This window comes from Lolium perenne, chromosome 1, assembly GCF_019359855.2.
Source record: "Lolium perenne isolate Kyuss_39 chromosome 1, Kyuss_2.0, whole genome shotgun sequence".
NCBI lineage: Eukaryota > Viridiplantae > Streptophyta > Magnoliopsida > Poales > Poaceae > Lolium > Lolium perenne.
Window position 1 is genome coordinate 124,164,951 of NC_067244.2, and position 19,689 is coordinate 124,184,639.

At 45.2% G+C, this 19,689-nt stretch overlaps 1 protein-coding gene across 1 annotated transcript; it reads right to left on the minus strand.

Annotated features, from left to right (window-relative positions):
• Positions 1–5,831: 5,831 nt before the first annotated feature.
• Positions 5,832–10,662, minus strand: LOC127300866 (uncharacterized). Its single transcript, XM_051331063.2, has 5 exons — positions 9,448–10,662; positions 7,315–7,370; positions 6,651–7,185; positions 6,363–6,559; positions 5,832–6,261 (listed from the first exon to the last, which is right to left on the minus strand). The coding sequence occupies exons 1-5, from the start codon at positions 10,504–10,506 to the stop codon at positions 6,108–6,110; spliced, it is 2,001 nt and encodes a 666-aa protein (XP_051187023.1). The 5' UTR covers positions 10,507–10,662; the 3' UTR covers positions 5,832–6,107.
• Between the last annotated feature and the right edge of the window lie 9,027 nt (positions 10,663–19,689).

The window sequence follows — 19,689 nt, forward strand, 5'->3', positions numbered from 1 at the left end:
TCTTTGTTATCGTTTTACCTGCTCGGGACGAGCAGAACTAAGCTTGGGGATGCTGATACGTCTCCGACGTATCGATAATTTCTTGTGTTCCATGCCACATTATTGATGTTATCTACATGTTTTATGCACACTTTATGTCATATTCGTGCATTTTCTGGAACTAACCTATTAACAAGATGCCGAAGTGCCGATTGTCGTTTTCTGCTGTTTTTGGTTTCAGAAATCCTAGTAACGAAATATTCTCGGAATTGGACGAAATCAACGCCCAGGGTCCTATTTTGCCACGAAGCTTCCAGAAGACCGAAGAGGAGACGAAGTGGGGCCACGAGGTGGCCAGACTACAGGGCGGCGCGGCCCAAGCCCTGGCCGCGCCGGCCTGTAGTGTGGGCCCCTCGTGCCGCCTCTTGACCTGCCCTTCCGCCTACTTAAAGCCTCCGTCGCGAAACCCCCAGTACCGAGAGCCACGATACGGAAAACCTTCCAGAGACGCCGCCGCCGCCAATCCCATCTCGGGGGATTCAGGAGATCGCCTCCGGCACCCTGCCGGAGAGGGGATTCATCTCCCGGAGGACTCTACGCCGCCATGGTCGCCTCCGGAGTGATGAGTGAGTAGTCTACCCCTGGACTATGGGTCCATAGCAGTAGCTAGATGGTTGTCTTCTCCCCATTGTGCTTAATTGTCGGGTCTTGTGAGCTGCCGAACATGATCAAGATCATCTATCTGTAATTCTATATGTTGCGTTTGTTGGGATCCGATGAATAGAGAATACTTGTTATGTTGATTATCAATTTATGTCTATGTGTTGTTTATGATCTTGCATGCTCTCCGTTACTAGTAGATGCTCTGGCCAAGTAGATGCTTGTAACTCCAAGAGGGAGTATTTATGCTCGATAGTGGGTTCATGTCTCCGTGAATCTGGGAAGTGACAAATCTCTAAGATTATGGATGTCTTGTTGCCACTAGGGATAAAACATTTGTGCTATGTTCATGGATGTAGTTACTGATTACCTTACGCGCAATACTAAATTCAACTGTCTGTTGTTCGCAACTTAATACTGGAGGGGGTTCGGATGATAACCTGAAGGTGGACTTTTTAGGCATAGATGCATGCTGGATAGCGGTCTATGTACTTTGTCGTAATGCCCAATTAAATCTCACTATACTCATCATAATATGTATGTGCATGGTCATGCCCTCTTTATTTGTCAATTGCCCAACTGTAATTTGTTCACCCAACATGCTGTTTATCTTATGGGAGAGACACCTCTAGTGAACTGTGGACCCCGGTCCAATTCTCTATACTGAAATACAATCTCTTGCACATCTTTTCTACTGTTTTCTGCAAACAATCATCATCCACACTATACATCTAATCCTTTGTTACAGCAAGCCGGTGAGATTGACAACCTCGTTGTTTCGTTGGGGCAAAGTACTTTGGTTGTGTTGTGCAGATTCCACGTTGGCGCCGGAATCTCTGGTGTTGCGCCGCACTACATCCCGCCGCCATCAACCTTCAACGTGCTTCTTGGCTCCTACTGGTTCGATAAACCTTGGTTTCATACTGAGGGAAAACTTGCCGCTGTACGCATCACACCTTCCTCTTGGGGTTCCCAACGGACGCGTGCTGTACGCGTATCAGAGGCCGCTGGGCGTGGTGATGCCGCAGCAGGTTGCTGTGATGGTGTGGAGGTGTACGGCACCATACTGTGCTTTTTAAGCTCGAGAAAAAGGCGGCGGCAGATGAACTTCCCAGAGCAGTTTCCACTCTTTTAGTGATCGGATTTATTAGATTGAATGCTTGGATTTATCTACCTCTAGTATCTTTATCTTCGTGGTCAGGCGACGTGCCCATGCTTGTGATCGGCGTGACCGGCGGTGTCATGGTGGTCTTCATCTTCGTGGTCATCAATGTGGTGATGCTTGAGACCGGCGTGACCGTCAGTGCCATGGTGGTGTCTAGCTTCGTGATCGCCGACGTGCCGAAGCTTGTGAAGAACAGTGCAATGGTGGTGTCTGGCTACGTGCTGACTCTTGTGATGGGTGAGATAATGTCACGATTGTTGTATTGTGATCCAAATTTATTCGAAAGGGAGGATAACTTCCGACGAGCGGAGCGAGGCCGTCGTCGGTAGGTTTGGTTCACAGTTGAGAGTTTTCGGTTGCACTGCTTAGGCTCATGTTGATAATTGAAAGCTAGAGCCTAGGGTTGTTAAGTGTGTGTTTTTGGTTATGGTTCAGTAGTTAAGGCATATAAGTTATGAAATCCTGAAACTAAGAAGGTTTTACATAGCATGAATGTTATCTTTAATGAGGTTGTCATGTTTTATAAGAGTTCATCTACAGATGTTTCGGATGCTATTGATTTTTCTGATGTTTCTGATGATGAGCAACAGAGGATTAGCGTGCAGGTGGAGCATGTGGATGACAAAGAAAATGATGTTGCTGAGAATGAGAACAGTATTGTTCAATACTCACCACCTGTTTTGCAGCAAACAAATAGTTCCATTACTGTTGATAGACCGATGCGTAACAAAGGTCCACATCCTCGTTTAATTGAAGAGTGTAATCTTGTTCATTATGCTTTGAGTTGTGCTGAACAGGTGGATCATTGATTCTTAACCTGCTACATATATTGAGGCCGTTGCATCCGTTGACCGCATGAAGTGGATTTCTGCTATGCAAGAGGAGATGCAATCGCTTGACAAGAATGACACATGGGATGTTGTGCGCTTGCCTAAACAAAAGAAGGTTGTCCGCTGTAAGTGGATATTTAAAAGAAAGGAAGATTTGTCTCCTAATGAGCCTCCAAGATTTAAGGCAAGGTTAGTAGCAAAAGGTTTTAGCCAAATTTCAGGTATTGACTATAATGATGTATTCTCTCCGGTTGTGAAGCATAGTTACATTCGTGCATTCTTTGGTATTGTGGCTATGCATGATCTTGAGCTTGAGGAGCAAGATGTAAAGACTGTTTTTCTGCATGGTGAGCTTGAGGAGGAGATATATATGGACCAACCTGAAGGTTTTGTTGCCTGGTAATGAGGATCTTGTTTGCAAGTTGAAGATGTCCCTTTATGGTCTAAAATATTCTCCAAGACAGTGGTATAGAAGGTTTGATTCTTTTATGCTTGCACATGAGTTTAACTAATCACGTATGATATATAGTTGTGTTTATATCAAGTTTGTTAATGGATCATCAATATACTTGTTGTGATATGTTGATTGCTGCCAAGAGCAAGAAAGAGATCAATATTTTAAAGTCACAATTAAGTAGTGAGTTTGAGATGAAGGATCTTGGTGCTGCTAAGAAAATACTAGGTATGAAAATTACAAGAGACAAAAAATCTAGTGTGTTATTTCTCAGTCAGCAAAATTACATTCAGAAAGTTCTTCATCGTTTTAATATGCATGATGCAAAGTCTGTTAGTACACCAATTGCTCCTCACTTCAAATTGTCGGAATTGCAATGTCCTAGTATTGATGGAGATATTGAGTACATGTCTCAAGTTCTATATTCTTGTGTTGTTGGTTCCTTGATGTATGCCATGGTTTGTTCTCGCTCTGATTTATCATATGGTATGAGTTTGGTCTGTTGATACATGGCTAATCCTGGTAAAGAACATAGGAAAGCCATTCAATGGATTTTCAGGTACCTTCGTGTCACATCTAAAACTTGCTTGAAGTTTGGCAAGACCAGTGAGAGACTCACAGGCTATGTGCATTCAGATTTTGCTGCCGACTTGGATAAGAGAAGCTCCCTCACAGGTTATGTGTTCACTTTTGATGGATGTGTTGTGAGTTGGAAGGCAACGTTACAACCTGTTGTTGCCCAGTCTACAACCGAAATAGAATATATGGAAATTGTTGAAGCTTGCAAAGAGTCTGTTTGGTTGAAATGTTTGTATCCTGAGCTTTGTGGAGATGATTTTTTATTAACTTGTTTTGTGATAGTGAAAGTGCAATATACCTTACTAAAAATAAAATGTTCCATGAGAAGATAAAGCACATTAATGTCAAGTACCATTATGTTCACGACATTGTTGCGCAAGGTAAACTGAAGGTATGCAAGATAAGTACCCATGATAATCCTGCTAATATGATGATAAAGTCAGTTTCTGCTTTCAAGTTTGAGCTTTGCTCGAGCTTAGTTCGTATAACTGTTTAGCCCAAGTGGATGTTTGGCGCCAACAAATATTTTATTTGTTGTTCAAGAAATTGTTGAAGTTCATGCTACAAGATGAAATTTTTCTCAAGGTGGAGTTTGTTGTATTGTGATCTATTTATTCTGAAGGGAGGCTAACTTCTGACGAGCGGAGCGAGACCCGTCGGTACGGATCGATGCTACCGCCTATATATACATCTTGTAAGCCACCAGCTGGGGCTTATCAGATTATAAGATAAGCACCGACATTTATAAACACTCTCCGATATAGTGAAGTATTTGCTGGCTGACGCCCGTGGTTTTCCCTTCTGTGTTGGAAGAGATTTTTCACGTTAAATCTTGTGTCTTTACTGCGTTTTCTTTTATCGTTCTTCGTTATTTGCTTGTCATGTTTATAAGACTAGTCATAGTGGGGAGTAACATAGAGTAGTAACATGCACATGTTACTAATCTATAGTGGATAGTAAACATATGTGGTATCATGCAATGTCATATTTATTAGGTTGTAGACTCATCTTGTATTGAGAAGTGTGATGTTATGGTTACCACCCCACTCTCTTTCTTCATTTATTACCATGCCATGTCACCAAAATACCTTGGGGTGTGTGATGTTACTACCTATGTTAGAGCAAGTATAATAGAGTCTAGTCAGCTGACTATAAGACATTAAATAATATATTTTAGATGAGTTGGAGAAGAGAGGAGGGGAGAGAGAAGGGAGGTGGGCTACTATGCAATAGCCAGCTCTTGCACGTGCTCCTAGGCACTTTGTGAGAATGAAAGGTGGGTCATATATTAATAAAGTACTTTATTCTTATAGCCAACTATTGTACATACTCCCTCCATTTTTGTATACTAGGCGCATCTCCAGTCCCTCCATTTTTCAGAATTAAGGCGTGTCTCATTAGTGACAGATTTAATTGGGGCTTTTGGTGCATGCGGTGCTCTCTTTCCTTTCTCCTTCCAATTCTGCATGCATCTCTCCTTAATTACCGCTGCATGCGATAACTGCTTATTGATTGGGCGTGGGGGTTACTAGGCGTTTTTTTTGCTGTTCGTTAGGCATCTCTCCTTAATTACCGATCAGATTTTCCTCTCCCAGGCGATCGCAAATCAGCCAATAGGCATGTACCTTGGTCCCAGAATTTTTCAAACCGCGCCTAGTATACAAAAATGGAGGGAGTATTAGCTATATGGTGACTATAAATGACATGGCATCTTCTTATAGCCATCCGTTGGCTGTACTATTGGAATTGCTCTTACTCCCACTATGAGTAGTCTAACAACCATGTTGCTATATAGGTGAGGCTAGGAAAAGCATGCGACCAATCAAACAAAGTGGCACTTGGGTATCAATTGATGCAACCCAGCAATCAAACGAAGTGCTTTTTTGACCGGAGCTCGTCTAGAACGTGTAGTGTGTTTCATCTCACGGGCGCAAGCATCCCCAAATTGGATGCAGGCTAGCAAACGCGTCGTCGGTTCGCAAAGTATAGTTGCTAGCATCTTTTAAATCTGCTGGTACCTTCTATAAAAATACGGTACGCGTGTAGGTACTCTTGAAGGGAAAATGGTATGACACCTCGACAAGCCAAGTATACCTACTTTCGTGCCAGAATGCACATGTCTATCATCTTGGTCGCCGAAAATGCAATGAGATCAACACAAGAATACACTTTCATCGCCAAGACCACATCTCCATGGAGGAAACCACTCAACATGCCCACAGTACATATATATTTACACATTCAGACTTGCTCTAGGTAAGTACATGAACGCCACTCGTGGCAGCTGTGGCTATCTATAATTCTCTTCCGTCGACCATTTGCCAAAAACCAAAGAGAAAATAATACCACTAGCACAGCTTCAGCTGAGCACACGCATGCCGCGCCACTGCTAGGTCCACCTATCGTCGCCATATCCTTGCTGAGTCCAGACGAATTCAGTTCAGGCGTTCAAGGACCAGTCGTAGTCCTGGTACGCGATACTGATCGGCCCGCCGTCGTTGAGAATATGCGTGAGGAGCCCTGCTTTGGTCGGGTCCAGGTAGTTGAGGATCCACCTGAGGATGTCCCTGTCCTGCCCGAAGTCTGCACTGTACCTGCACAACACAAAGCAGTTGCCAGTCAGGAACACATCAACAAACTAGCCGTCTGTTTCAAAAGAAATGAACAAAGTAGCAGCAGGACAACGGTAACGCACCATTTGATGATCCTGGTGAGGTGTACGGTCCGGGTCTCGATGTCGATCTCGACGCCGCCGTCGAGGAGGAACTCCCTGGCGGCGTGCCGGAGCTCCGGCTCGACGCCCTGCGTGGAGAAGAAGCGCACGGTGGGGCTGGACCGCGTGGCGTTGCACAGCGCGAAGTGCACCAGCGGGTTCACCTGCCTCTCCGCCAGCTGCACGGCCAAGATAAGCAAATGTCAATCCCTTACGCGAGCTAGAGCATTCAGAGCTGTATGTATGGCATGCAGCTGAGCTGATTCGTACCTCGAGCCTTTTGTCGGCGTTGCCGAAGGGCCTGACGATGGTGTAGGGCTGCCTGCGGTTTGCCCGGAGGATGCCGTTCTTGATCGTCGTCAGGGAGTAAGGGTACCCGCCGACGACGTACTGGAAGTCAGAGAAGAATGACCGTCGATCAACAACGCCCGCCACGCTGGGCTGGCCGCCGTTCCTGATGACGGCGTGGATGGCCATCGCGTTGTGCAGGTTGAGGAAGAACGGGAGGCGCTCCCCGGCCGGCAGCGCGAAGACGTCCACCCGCTGAAGGTCGCGCGCCAGGTTGGCGTACCTCCGGAACTCCTCGCTGGCGGCGACGCGGGCGTAGTCGATGCGGCGGCGGTCGTCGGAGGCGTAGGCCTCGAGGATGGCCACCATGATCTTGGTCATCCGCTGCCCGACGGCCGCGGCCGGCTTGGGCTCGCCGTCGTTGGTGGAGCCCCTGAAGTTGTGGTACTTGGGGACCGCCGGGTCGTGCTCCAGGAAGCGGTACAGGTTCTGGGCGCCGTCCTCGAAATCGTTCTCCCTGCGCGCGACAAGGCAGGCATTAAGAATGTTGGTCGTTCGTGAACAAAACAGCATTGAGAATTTGCAGTTTCGTCTTAATACAGATGAGATTAAGAATGTTGGTCGATGGGCATATGTTTGAACTGACCTGAAGACGTGGTGTATGAAGTGCTTCCTGGCGAGTTCTTTGCCGATCTCCACAGCCTATAATTAATATAAAATGTTAATGTTAACTGGTCATAGGAAAATGAAAGAAATTGGCTATCCTGGTGTTGAAATGTCACTACGCAATTGAACTGTTAACTGGTCAGATTAGCAGGACATTGTTTTTGTTGGTAGAAGTGGAGAACAGTTGCAGATAATTGTGGTTCACTCCAACGCCAACTGGACAAGCTCATACAGACCGTTGAATCGATCGCTTCAACGTGAAGGACCAGCCGTTGTTATCCAAAACAACAAAGACAAAACACAAACAATTCGGCCAAACACAGTGTTTCCTCGTAGGTACGTGTGAGACTTCCACAAGGACAACGACGGCAACACAAACTATACAAGTCAAATTAGCAAGATGAGGAAAGCAGCTGGGGAACGCGTGCCCTAGGTTGCACTTAGTAGTTGGGTCGGTGCTTAACCACGAAGAAGCAGTGGATCACGCACGCGTTCCACCACTTAATCACGAGGCTGGCATTGGATTTTCCTCCCCGACCGAAATCTTATCACATCTTCCTTCCAGCACGCAGGGCCAATCAGGGGAAGCAATACTACTGCTGATCACGAAGATTGCACCGAGAGGAGGCGCAGTTGCCGTGTGATGGTCAGCAACGTGGGCGGCAGAAGAACACACCGGTGCGAGCACGCACGACCGCGACCACGACCAGTTCTATTATCCGGGTCATTGTTCAAAAAAATCCGGTTCAAAGCGGTCAAACGGGCGCCGAACCAGGGCCCATCTGCAGGTAACATCGCGCGGCTGCGGTTGCACGCTTGCGTCCTTCCATCGCCAGGAACAGAATCAGAACGGTGTGCGCCGAAATGGGATTTGTCTCGACTGGGTGTGGGTCCCTGAGGCAACGAACCGCACCGGTCGTTTACGTGGCGGTGGGGTCCTTTCCGTTTAGGGTCTGCTCACGCACCCGTTGCGGCGCGGGAAATCAAGGTAGAGGCGCTGGCGGCCCGGCCTGGACCGGACCAGCATTGGCAACACTCCGGAGTGTGTGATCCTAGGGAGCGTTTGTCGAGAATGACCAGAGGGTCAGATGGTTAGCTCGAGTTGGTGGCTACCCCGCAACCCGGGTTCGAATCTTGTCGGACGTGGATTTGCGGCTCATTGAGCTTCTTCTATAAGAATAAGCCCTGGGTGCTAGTGCCCATGGGTCTCGTTTTTTTTTTTTTTTTTTTAGGGAGCGTTTGTCTGCAAGCTTTTGGACACCTAAAGATCCCAGTGTGTTCCTTGCGTCGATGCGACCAAAGTTCCTTGGTGATCTCGACGGCACCGTCCAATTTTAGGATGGAGGTGGCGTGATATAGAATCTAGAAGAAAATTGCTGGAATTCCTTGGGTTGGCATGTGGCAAACATGACCAGGAACAGCAAAGTTTCTACTCACCTACTGTAGTATACAAACGAAGATTTCCATTTCAATTCATCTTAATTAGCATTACTACTTAAATGTACTACGGAGTAAATAATTTTTGACAACGAAATATACTCCCTCCGTCTCAGTTCATAGGGCTTACGCGTATCCCTATGTCATAAATTTAACGATGATAATGTAACATATGTATTACAAATAATATATCATTAAAAATCTTAGATGTTCTACTTTCCAATGATATAATTTTTATATTATACAAATGATATTATGTTGGCCAAATAGACAACCTAGAAACACGCGCAAACCCTATGAACTGGGACTTACGATGACTAGATAAGGGTGTGGAAGATTGTCCAAGGATATCCTTAGATCTGGGTTTGATGACAATTTTGATTCAGTAACGCAGTTTGATACGTCTTCTAGATTGCCACCGATTTTTGCTTCATCAAAGCTGCTTATTATTCATGGTTCATCTGTTTTAGCCTTTTCCTAGGAGGATGACAGGTTTAGCTAAATATGAGCACATCCATGATACTAGCACGTGACGCTCGCCCCAAACTCTCCTTAACTATTCTCTCACCCAAATCCTCTAGTGCGGTCCAAACCAACGATTCATCACGTACGCAAGGATAAACAACGATCGGAATAAAAAGTCAAACGAAGCAGTAAGAATCTAAGCGCAACGCACCTTCTTCCTGCTGCATTCGAGGTGGTTGACGATGCCGTCGACCATGTCTGCGCCGGAGAAGCAGTTCTTGACGAGCTTGACCCTGGCGAACCGGTCCTGGATGGGCAGCCGGTGCCTGAGCATCCGCACGACGCCCACCATGCCGTCCTCCTCGTCACCCACGTCGTCCACGGCGTCGAACCCGTAGACGGGCACCCGCGGGGCCGCGTCGGGGCAGCGCCTGCCGGCGAGCTCGCTTACCCGGCGGTCGAACTCGCCGCTGTTGCGCAGGGAGTTGAGCACGACGAGGCCGCCGAGGAGCTTCTCGTTGAGGAAGATCTGCGGCACGCGCGCGGCGGCGCCGGCGCGGGACGCCAGGTCCGGCTCGCGCTCCGGGAACACGTCGAGGTTGATCTCGACGTAGGGGAGGGCCGAGTGGCGCAGGAAGGCCCGCACGGCCGCGCAGTCGCGGCAGCCCGAGCGGGAGAAGAAGCTGACCCGGCCCTTGATGCGGGAAAAGGAGGAGGAGGAGGAGGAGGAGGAGTCCTCCGCGGCGTCGGCGGCGATGGCCTCCTTGAGGCGCACCGTGACCTTGACGTTGGGCAGGTGGATCTCCTGCACGGCGCCGTGGAAGGGCGTGCTGTCGGTGGGAGGGGCGGTGGTGGTGGGGTCCTTGAGGGAGGAGATGCGGCGGGTGATGGCGGAGGAGAGCACGTCGCGGCGGTCGCGGAGGAACCGGCCGATGGAGGCCACGTCCGCCGCGACGGAGGAGTTGGCGGAGGCGGACCGGTCGAAGTGGTGCGGCTCCTGGTCGTCGTGGTCGTGGCCGTTGGGGGCCGGCGCGGAGGCCGCCCTGGCCAGGCCCGGCGGCGCCTCGGGCTGCGGGAGGTGCGCGGGCGGGCGGAGCACCACGCCCTGCATCATCTTGCGCGCGTAGTAGACGTCCTTCTCCTCGCTGGCGTGAGGCGGATCGTCGTGGCGGTGCTTGGCGGCGGTTGGATCGGGCGGGGAGGCGAGGTGGTGGGGCGGGAGGTGGACGTGGGGCGCGAGGGGCATGGCCACCAGGGTCTCCTCTCCCATGCTTCCTCCTCCTCCTCCTCCTCCCTCGGGGTGGGTCTGGGTTTTACGAAGGAGAGCCGATCGAGCAGAGCAGAACGGAACGGAATATTTTCTTTCCTTTATCTTGTGCTGCCTTCCCTCTGTGCTGCAACGGGATCTTGTGATTTGTTTTGAGTGGCGAGGCGATCGAGGAGGAAGGGGGTTTAAGAGAGAGCGGCCGGGCTAGCTATGTACTACTCCAGGATCGGTGGGTGACATGTGGGCCCTCGAGCAGCGTGGGGTGCGGGAAAGGTTCAAAGGGGAAGAAGAAGTCATTCGCCGCGATGCGGGGCGTGCCCCGTTCGGCCGATTTGGGTTTGGTTTCTTTCGTTTTCCCTTTTTTTTCCTGGATCCATTCGGACGTTCGGTGCGTTCGGACGGCAATGGCTGCTCCGGCCGCCGTGCACGGTCTTTCTCGATCGCCATCGAAATCTCGGATGGTACACCACTCTAGTTGACTTCTTGTTATACGTTGGGGAAGGCAAGTCAAGTGGAGCTGTGAGTGGCTGTTGACCTGATGCCACGAGTTCACTGGCCGATCTACCACGACTAAGCCAGTCACCTTAATTAGGAACGTCGACCGTCCAATCGCAAACCCATGTTTCTTTTCTTAGAATCCGACATACGTTGCATCTTGATCCGCCATCTCAACTAGGTTTCGAGACCTAGCGCGGGAAAGCGTGCACCCCATCAGCACATGATCCCACGTCTCGCCGCCTTGGCCTCAAAGAGGGCATGCCGTAGGATGCGGAAGCCCACGCCAATTAAGTTTGTCGGTTGTCCAACATCTATTCCTCGCTGCCATCAAGAGGGAGAATCCACACTTCGATGGAGGTCGGGAACGCCAAATTAGGAGGTCTCCGGCCATCGCGACTCTACCGGAGCAATTAGGTTAAGAGAGAGGTCATCCAAGCATCCACCATCCCGCACCCGGCGAGTTTTCATCACCTTCTTTCGCACTATCGCAAAAATAAAGGGTGCAATGTCACATAGTTTGCGCCTGAGTGTGGGAGGGTGTAAAAGGGGCAAGTGAGAGTGGGCAGGATTTTATAGCGCGTGTTCGCGCCATCTCCCGCTATTCCCCATACATGCCTACTTTATTCTTGGTAGGCCATTCTTGCCGCGAACGGTAGGTTTGGGCATTTTTCGCGGGCTAACGTTTGCCCTGCTTTCAGAGGTGTGTGATGCACAACCAACTTAGAGCGCAGCAACCAAATATATGTAATTTGGTTCATTAAAGCCGAGCAACATCTTGGCGAGCAGTAAAACATACCCGTGAATGGTTTGGCCATGTCAGCGTTCACTTGGATGATCCAGCAATGGCCCAACATTCAGCAGAGAGCCCACTCCATTCCAAAAGCCCGGACTGAAGTAAAGAGGGAATCTCTCCCTTATAAGCTCCTCCCCTAAGCGAGGTGAGTGATACGTCCAATTTGCATCACTATTTTATATCATAATTTGCTGTTATTCATTGATATATTTCATATTTGGACACAATACTTATGTTATTTCATCTATTTTACATGTTTCATCATTATCGGAGGATCAAGCACCGGAGCCAGGATTCTGCTGGAAAAAGCACCGTCAGAACGCAATATTTCGGAAGATCAACTGTGGAAGGAAATTATACCAAAAATCCTATTTTCCCAGATGACGAAGGAAGCCAGAAGGGGGAGCCAGCTGGACCCAAGGTGGGCCCAGACCATAGGGCGGCGCGGCCCATGGCCTGGCCGCGCCACCTGGTGGTGAGGGGGCCCCACAGCCCCTTTCGACTCCTTTTCTTCGCGAAATCCTTCGTCCCGAAGACCTAAGCCACAGAGGCTACCTCACGAAGAGTTACAGTCGCCTCTGCGGGGCGGAGAACACCAGAGAGAAAGAGCTCTCCGGCGGGCTGAGATCCGCCGGAAATTCCCTCCGGGAGGGGAAATCGACGCCATCGTCACCGTCATCGAGCTGGACATCATCTCCATCACCATCATCATCATCTCCACCATCATCACCGCCGTCTCCACCGCTGGACATCGTCACCGCCGTAGCAATTTGGGTTTGATCTTGATTGTTTGATAGGGGAAACTCTCCCGGTATCGATTTCTACTTGTTGTTGATGCTATTGAGTGAAACCATTGAACCAAGGTTTATGTTCAGATTGTTATTCATCATCATATCACCTCTGATCATGTTCCATATGATGTCTTGTGAGTAGTTCGTTTAGTTCTTGAGGACATGGGTGAAGTCTAACTGTTAGTAGTGAACTATGGTTGAGTAATATTCAATGTTATGATATTTAAGTTGTGGTGTTATTCTTCTAGTGGTGTCATGTGAACGTCGACTACATGACACTTCACCTTTATGGGCCTAGGGGAATGCATCTTGTACTCGTTTGCCAATTGCGGGGTTGCCGGAGTGACAGAAACCTAAACCCCCATTGGTATATCGATGCAGGAGGGATAGCAGGATCTCAGAGTTTAAGTCTGTGGTTAGATTTATTCTTAATTACTTTCTTGTAGTTGCGGATGCTTGCAAGGGGTATAATCACAAGTATGTATTAGTCCTAGGAAGGGCGGTACATTAGCATAGGTTCACCCACACAACACTTATCATAACAATGAAGATTATTTAGCCGTATGTAGCGAAAGCACTAGACTAAAATCCCGTGTGTCCTCGAGAACGTTTGGTCATTATAAGTAAACAAATCGGCTTGTCCTTTGTGCTAAAAAGGATTGGGCCACTCGCTGCAATTGTTACTCTCGCACTTTACTTACTCGTACTTTATTCATCTGTTACATCAAAACCCCCTGAATACTTGTCTGTGAGCATTTACAGTGAATCCTTCATCGAAACTGCTTGTCAACACCTTCTGCTCCTCGTTGGGATCGACATTCTTACTTATCGAAAATACTACGATACACCCCCTATACTTGTGGGTCATCAAGACTATTTTCTGGCGCCGTTGCCGGGGAGTGAAGCGCTATTGGTAAGTGGAATTGGTAAGGGAAATATCTACTGTTTGTGCTGATTTTATTTCTGCCTGCTGCCATAATTCATTATGGAGAGATCTTCTCTCGAATGTTTATTTGGAAAATCTGCTACTACTGCAAAGGTAGTGGATGAGGCGCCAGGTGAAGAGGAAATACCATACAAAATACCTATGAAAATTATTGAACGCGTAGTGAATAACCGTTATACAGGGGATGAAACTGTCCACCCTGGAGATCATTTATTGTTCTTGCATGAATTATGCGGTTTATTCAAGTGTGCAGGTATTGCTATGGATGAAGTGAGGAAGAAACTATTCTCTATATCGCTGTCTGGTAAAGCGGTGCCTTGGTATAAATTACTGGATAATGGGGATTCTCTTGAATGGAATGATATTGTGCCCCGGTTTTATTCTAAGTTCTATCCTCCAAGTGAAATTCACAAGGATCGGAATCGCATATATAATTTTTGGCCTCATGATGGAGAGAGTATTGCCCAAGCTTGGGGGAGATTGAAGTCTTTAATGCTCAAATGCCCCATTCATGAGCTTCCTGGTAATGTTATTATTGATAATTTCTATGCAAGACTTTCTTTTGAAGACAAGACCTTGCTGGATACTTCTTGTTCTGGATCATTCACGTGCAATAAGGAAGAGTTTAAAAGGGACATTCTTAATCGGATCTAGGAAAATACTGAAGGATGGGAGATCGACAAAGATCGAGAATCAGGTATAAATTATGATTACAAATGCATTGAAGCTTTTATGGATACTGATAAATTTCGTAATATGAGTGCTACATATGGTCTTGATTCTCAAGTTGCTGCAAATCTTTACAAAGCTTTTGCCTCTCATTATGAATTGCCTAAGAAGAATTTTGATAAGTATCATGAACCGTATAAAGATAAAATTGATTCATCTATTAATAAATGCGTTGTAGTTGAAACTGTTGATCATGTTATTCCTGAAGCTTATATTGAAAAAACTCCTTTCCCTGCTAAAATGAAGGAGTACTCTGTTATAAATAGTGCGGTTCATAAAAGTGAAAAGAAACCTATAGAACCTGAAGAACAAATAAAAGTTGAAACTCTTTGTTGCAATAGTTAAAGATCTTGTGACTGAAAATTTGGAGGAAGGTCATATTATTTTCTGTGAAGATGCTTCTAATATTGTTTCACATCCTAATAAACCCAAGCAAGCTAGTGTTCCTATGCTATCTGTTAGAATTGGTGATCATTGCTATTATGGTTTATGTGATATTGGTGCAAGTATTAGTGCTATTCCTTATGAGCTTTATACAGAGATTATGCACGAAATTGGTTCTTGTGAACTTGAAGATATTGATGTGGTTATTCAGCTGGCTAATAGAGAAACTATTTCTCCAATTGGTATTGTTCGAGATGTGGAAGTTCTATGTGGTAAGATTAAATATCCTGCTGACTTTTTGGTACTTGGTTCTGCTGCTAATGATTATTGTCCTATTATTTTTGGTAGACCTTTTCTAAATACTTGTGGAGCTATTATAGATTGCAAGAAAGAGAAAATTTTGACTAAATTTGCTGGTGAATCTTATGAGTTTAACTTCTCTAAATTTACCAAAACTCCTTATAAAGCTGATCTGCCTAGTAATGATTTTAAAATGGAACAGTGTGCATCTATTGTTCTTGTTCCTAATAATCCTTTGCAGCAACATTTGGAGAATAGCGAGAGTGAAGTTTTTAGGAAAGAAAGAGATGAGCTTGAGGAAATTTTTCTTCGTCAACCTATTCTTAAGCATGATTTACCGGTGGAAGATCTGGGTACAACACCGCCACCAAAGGAAGATCCTGTCTTTGATTTAAAGCCTCTGCCTGATAATCTTAAATATGCTCATATTGATGATAAGAAAATATATCCTGTTATTATTAGTTCTAAGCTTACAGAGTTTGAAGAAGAAAGGCTATTGGAAATATTGAAGAAACACCGAGGTGCTATTGGCTACACTCTTGATGATTTGAAGGGGATTTCTCCCTCTATTTGCCAACACGCCATCAATATGGAAGATGATGCGAAGCCTGTTGTTGAACCTCAGCGTCGTCTAATTCCTAAAATGAAGGATGTGGTAAGAAATGAGGTATTACGACTTCTTGAAGCTGGTATTATATATCCTCTGGCTGATAGTAGATGGGTTAGTCCTATGCATTGTGTTCCTAAGAAAGGAGGAATGACTGTTGTGCCTAATGATAATGATGAGCTCATACCTCAAAGAGTAGTTGTAGGGTATAGAATGTGCATTGATTATCGAAAAGTTAATAAAGTTACTAAAAAAGATCATTACCCTTTGCCTTTTATTGATCAAATGTTAGAAAGGTTATCTAAAAATACTCATTTTTGTTTTCTTGATGGTTATTCTAGATTTTCACAAATTGCTGTTAAAAGTAAAGATCAAGAGAAAACCACTTTCACTTGTCCCTATGGAACTTATGCTTATAGACGCATGCCTTTTGGTTTGTGTAATGCTCCTGCTACTTTTCAAAGATGCATGTCTGCTATTTTTCATGGTTTTTGCGAGAGTATTGTAGAGGTATTCATGGATGATTTTTCTGTCTATGGGAATTCTTTTGATAATTGCTTGCGGAACCTCGATAAAGTTTTGCAGAGATGTGAAGAAACTAACCTTGTTCTTAATTGGGAGAAATGCCACTTTATGGTTAATGAAGGAATTGTATTGGGACATAAAATTTCCGAGAGAGGTATTGAAGTTGATAGAGCTAAAGTTGAAGCAATTGAGAAGATGCCCTATCCCAGGGATGTTAAAGGTATTCGTAGTGTTCTTGGTCATGCTGGGTTTTATAGGAGGTTTATTAAAGATTTCTCCAAGATTTCAAAGCCTCTTACTAATCTTCTTCAAAAAGATGTACCTTTTGTTTTTGATGATGATTGTAAGGAAGCTTTTGAAACTCTAAAGAAAGCCTTAACAACTGCTCCTATAGTTGAACCACCAGATTGGAACTTACCATTTGAAATTATGTGTGATGCTAGTGATTTTGATGTAGGCGCTGTTCTTGGACAGCGGGTAAACAAAAAATTGAATGTTATTCATTATGCTAGTAAAACTCTTGATGCTGCTCAAAGAAATTATGGTACTACTGAAAAGGAATTGTTAGCTGTAGTCTTTGCTTGTGATAAGTTTAGATCTTATATTGTTGATTCAAAAGTTACTATTCATACTGATCATGCTGCAATCAGATACCTTATGCAAAAGAAAGATGCTAAGCCAAGGCTTATTAGATGGGTACTTCTGTTGCAAGAATTTGATTTACATATTGTAGATAGGAAGGGTGCTGATAATCATGTTGCTGATAATTTGTCTAGATTGGAAAATATTGCTTATGATCCTGTTCCTGTTAATGATAGTTTTCCAAATGAACAATTGGCTGCAATAAAGGTGAGTTCGCGAGACAGTCCTTGGTATGCTGATTATGCTAACTTTATTGTTTCCAAGTACTTGCCCCCAACCTTTTCAGCTCAGCAAAGGAGGAAATTCTTTTATGATTTGAGGCATTATTTTTGGGATGACCCACACTTATATAAAGAAGGACTGGATGGTATTCTGCGAAGATGTGTTCCCGAATATGAACAACAGGAGATATTGAGTAAATGCCATGGTAGTGCTTATGGAGGACATCACGCCGGAGAAAGAACCGCGCAAAAGGTTCTACAATCAGGTTTTTATTGGCCAACTCTCTTCAAAGATGCAAGGAAGTTTATTTTATCTTGTGATGAATGCCAAAGGGTTGGCAATATCTCTAGACGCAATGAAATGCCGATGAATTATACTCTTGTTATTGAACCGTTCGATTGTTGGGGATTTGACTTCATGGGACCTTTTCCCTCTTCAGAAGGTAACACTCATATACTTGTTGCTGTTGATTATGTTACTAAATGGGTGGAAGCCATACCTACAAAAAGTGCTGATGGTGAGACCTCTTTAAGAATGCTTTTAGATATTATTTTTCCTAGATTTGGAGTTCCCAGATATATTATAACTGATGGAGGTTCTCATTTTATTCATGGTGGTTTTAGAAAGACTCTTGCTAGATATGGTATTAATCATAGAATTGCTTCCGCTTATCATCCTCAAACTAGTGGGCAAGTAGAATTATCAAATAGAGAGATTAAATCTATCTTGCAAAAGACTGTTAATAAAACTAGAAAGAATTGGGCTAGTAAATTAAAGGATGCACTATGGGCTTATAGAACTGCTTATAAAAACCCCATGGGAATGTCACCTTATAAAATGGTTTATGGGAAAGCTTGTCATTTACCTTTAGAACTAGAGCACAAAGCTTATTGGGCAGTTAGAGAATTAAATAAAGATCCTAAACTTGCCGGTAATAAGAGGTTGTTGCAATTGAGTTCTCTAGATGAATGGAGAAGTGAAGCTTATGAAAATGCTAAACTCTTTAAAGAGAAAGTTAAAAAATGGCATGATAGAAGGATTATCAAAAGAGAATTTAACATTGGAGATAAAGTCCTATTGTATCGGTCTCGTCTCAGATTCTTTGCAGGGAAATTACTCTCGAAATGGGAAGGACCGTATGTTGTTGAGGAGGTGTATCGTTCAGGAGCAATTAAAATTAGCTCTCTCCAAGGCAATGCTACGCAAGTGGTGAATGGACAAAGACTCAAGCATTATATCTCAGGTGATTCTTATAATGTTGATGTTGATATTATTCGAGTGGAAACACCGGAGGCTTTCATCAAAGGACAAATTGACTGTCCGCCAGAACTCGACTTTGAATAGGTAACCGTACTGGTAATGAAAAGTTCGCAATTTACTTTCCGAACAATACTTTTGCTGTTTTTGGAAAATATGAAAAATTACGAGATCGAAACGGAGTGGAGGAGACGCACGAGGGCGTGCCACCATAGGCCGGCGCGGCCTGGCCTGGGCCCGCGCCGCCCTATGGTCTGGCCGCCTCGTCGCCCCTTTCCGACTCTGGTTCGACCTGGTACTTTCCTTTTGTCGAGAAAATTTTTGCTATATAATCCCCCGGACCCCTGGAGGTCCGTATATCATTTTTTCGACGCGTTTTGTTTCGAGCTGTTTCTGCCAGGGTCTGTTTTCAGTTTAGAAGCACCATGGTCTCCAAGAACAAGGGCAAGGAGCTTCCGGATGAAGAAAATCAAGATCTTGAGTGGAAAGAGGAAGACAAGAGCGTCAAGGAAGAAGATGAAGAAGAGGTGGAGGAAGACTCGCGTGCACACCCGCGTGCTACCATCGCAAGCGTCAAGGTGGTGGACAACCCCTTCAGTGCAAACAAGAGCGCAAGAATTCGCACCGGAGGAGGGGTTCCACGTCATTACCTAGCTCCGAAGACATCTTTCTCAGGCACTCACCATCCCTTCCGCAATCTAATTTTCAATAATCAAATTGAAAGGATTCCCAGGGCAGCATTGCCTAGCAATTGGGATATAGATCGTTCTAACACTGCAGGAAGGATGAAGCCTGAGGGTGAAGAGTGGGGAAATAATTCCAAGAGTTGGGACTCGCCGTCGGACATACTTCTTAACCGCGTCGAGCACAATTCGGAGATGATTCGCAACCTCACATACAAGATTGATGAGCTTCAGGAGCTTGTTGAGAAGCTTGTCAGGAATTCATCACCACCATCGTCGAAGGAGTAATTCATCATCGGTATTGGCATCCCCTTGGTTTGTTCCAAGCTTGGGGGAGTGCCGCGGTATCACATTATCACTACCTTTTACTTTTTATTGTCAAGTAGTGTCATATCATGAGTAGGGAAGTTATCATATAAGATGGGTTGCAGTTTGGAAGTATCTCTCCTTTAGTTAGTTATCTATGTATCCCTTGGTGTGAGTTATCGTTATGGAATATTAATGAGAAGTCTTATCATTTACATATTGCACACCTTATTTTAGTTTGCAATCTCTACTATATGATTTACCTTGTTGTTAGTATTGGTATCACTTTGGGAGCATTGAATAAATCTATTTGGTTTTGGCAAACTTAGCATTGGTCAATAGCAACAACACTTTGAGGTTTAAGTAGAAAAGAGAAATACATGTAGATGTTTCATTGTCTTTCTTTCTTGTTAGCTCATAGCTTATTATTCTGAAGTTAAAATTGTTTGTGCTTACAAGGAAGATGCATGATTGTTTCTATCACATTTATATTTGTTTGTTTC

Coding starts and splice junctions, on each gene's coding strand:
- LOC127300866 (XM_051331063.2), bottom strand. CDS start 10,506: ATGGGAGAGGAGACCCTGGTGGCCATGCCCCTCGCGCCCCACGTCCAC. Junction 6,560..6,650: donor ACGCCGACAAAAGGCTCGAG/GTACGAATCAGC, acceptor TTGGCCGTGCAG/CTGGCGGAGAGGCAGGTGAA. Junction 6,262..6,362: donor CTCACCAGGATCATCAAATG/GTGCGTTACCGT, acceptor TGTGTTGTGCAG/GTACAGTGCAGACTTCGGGC.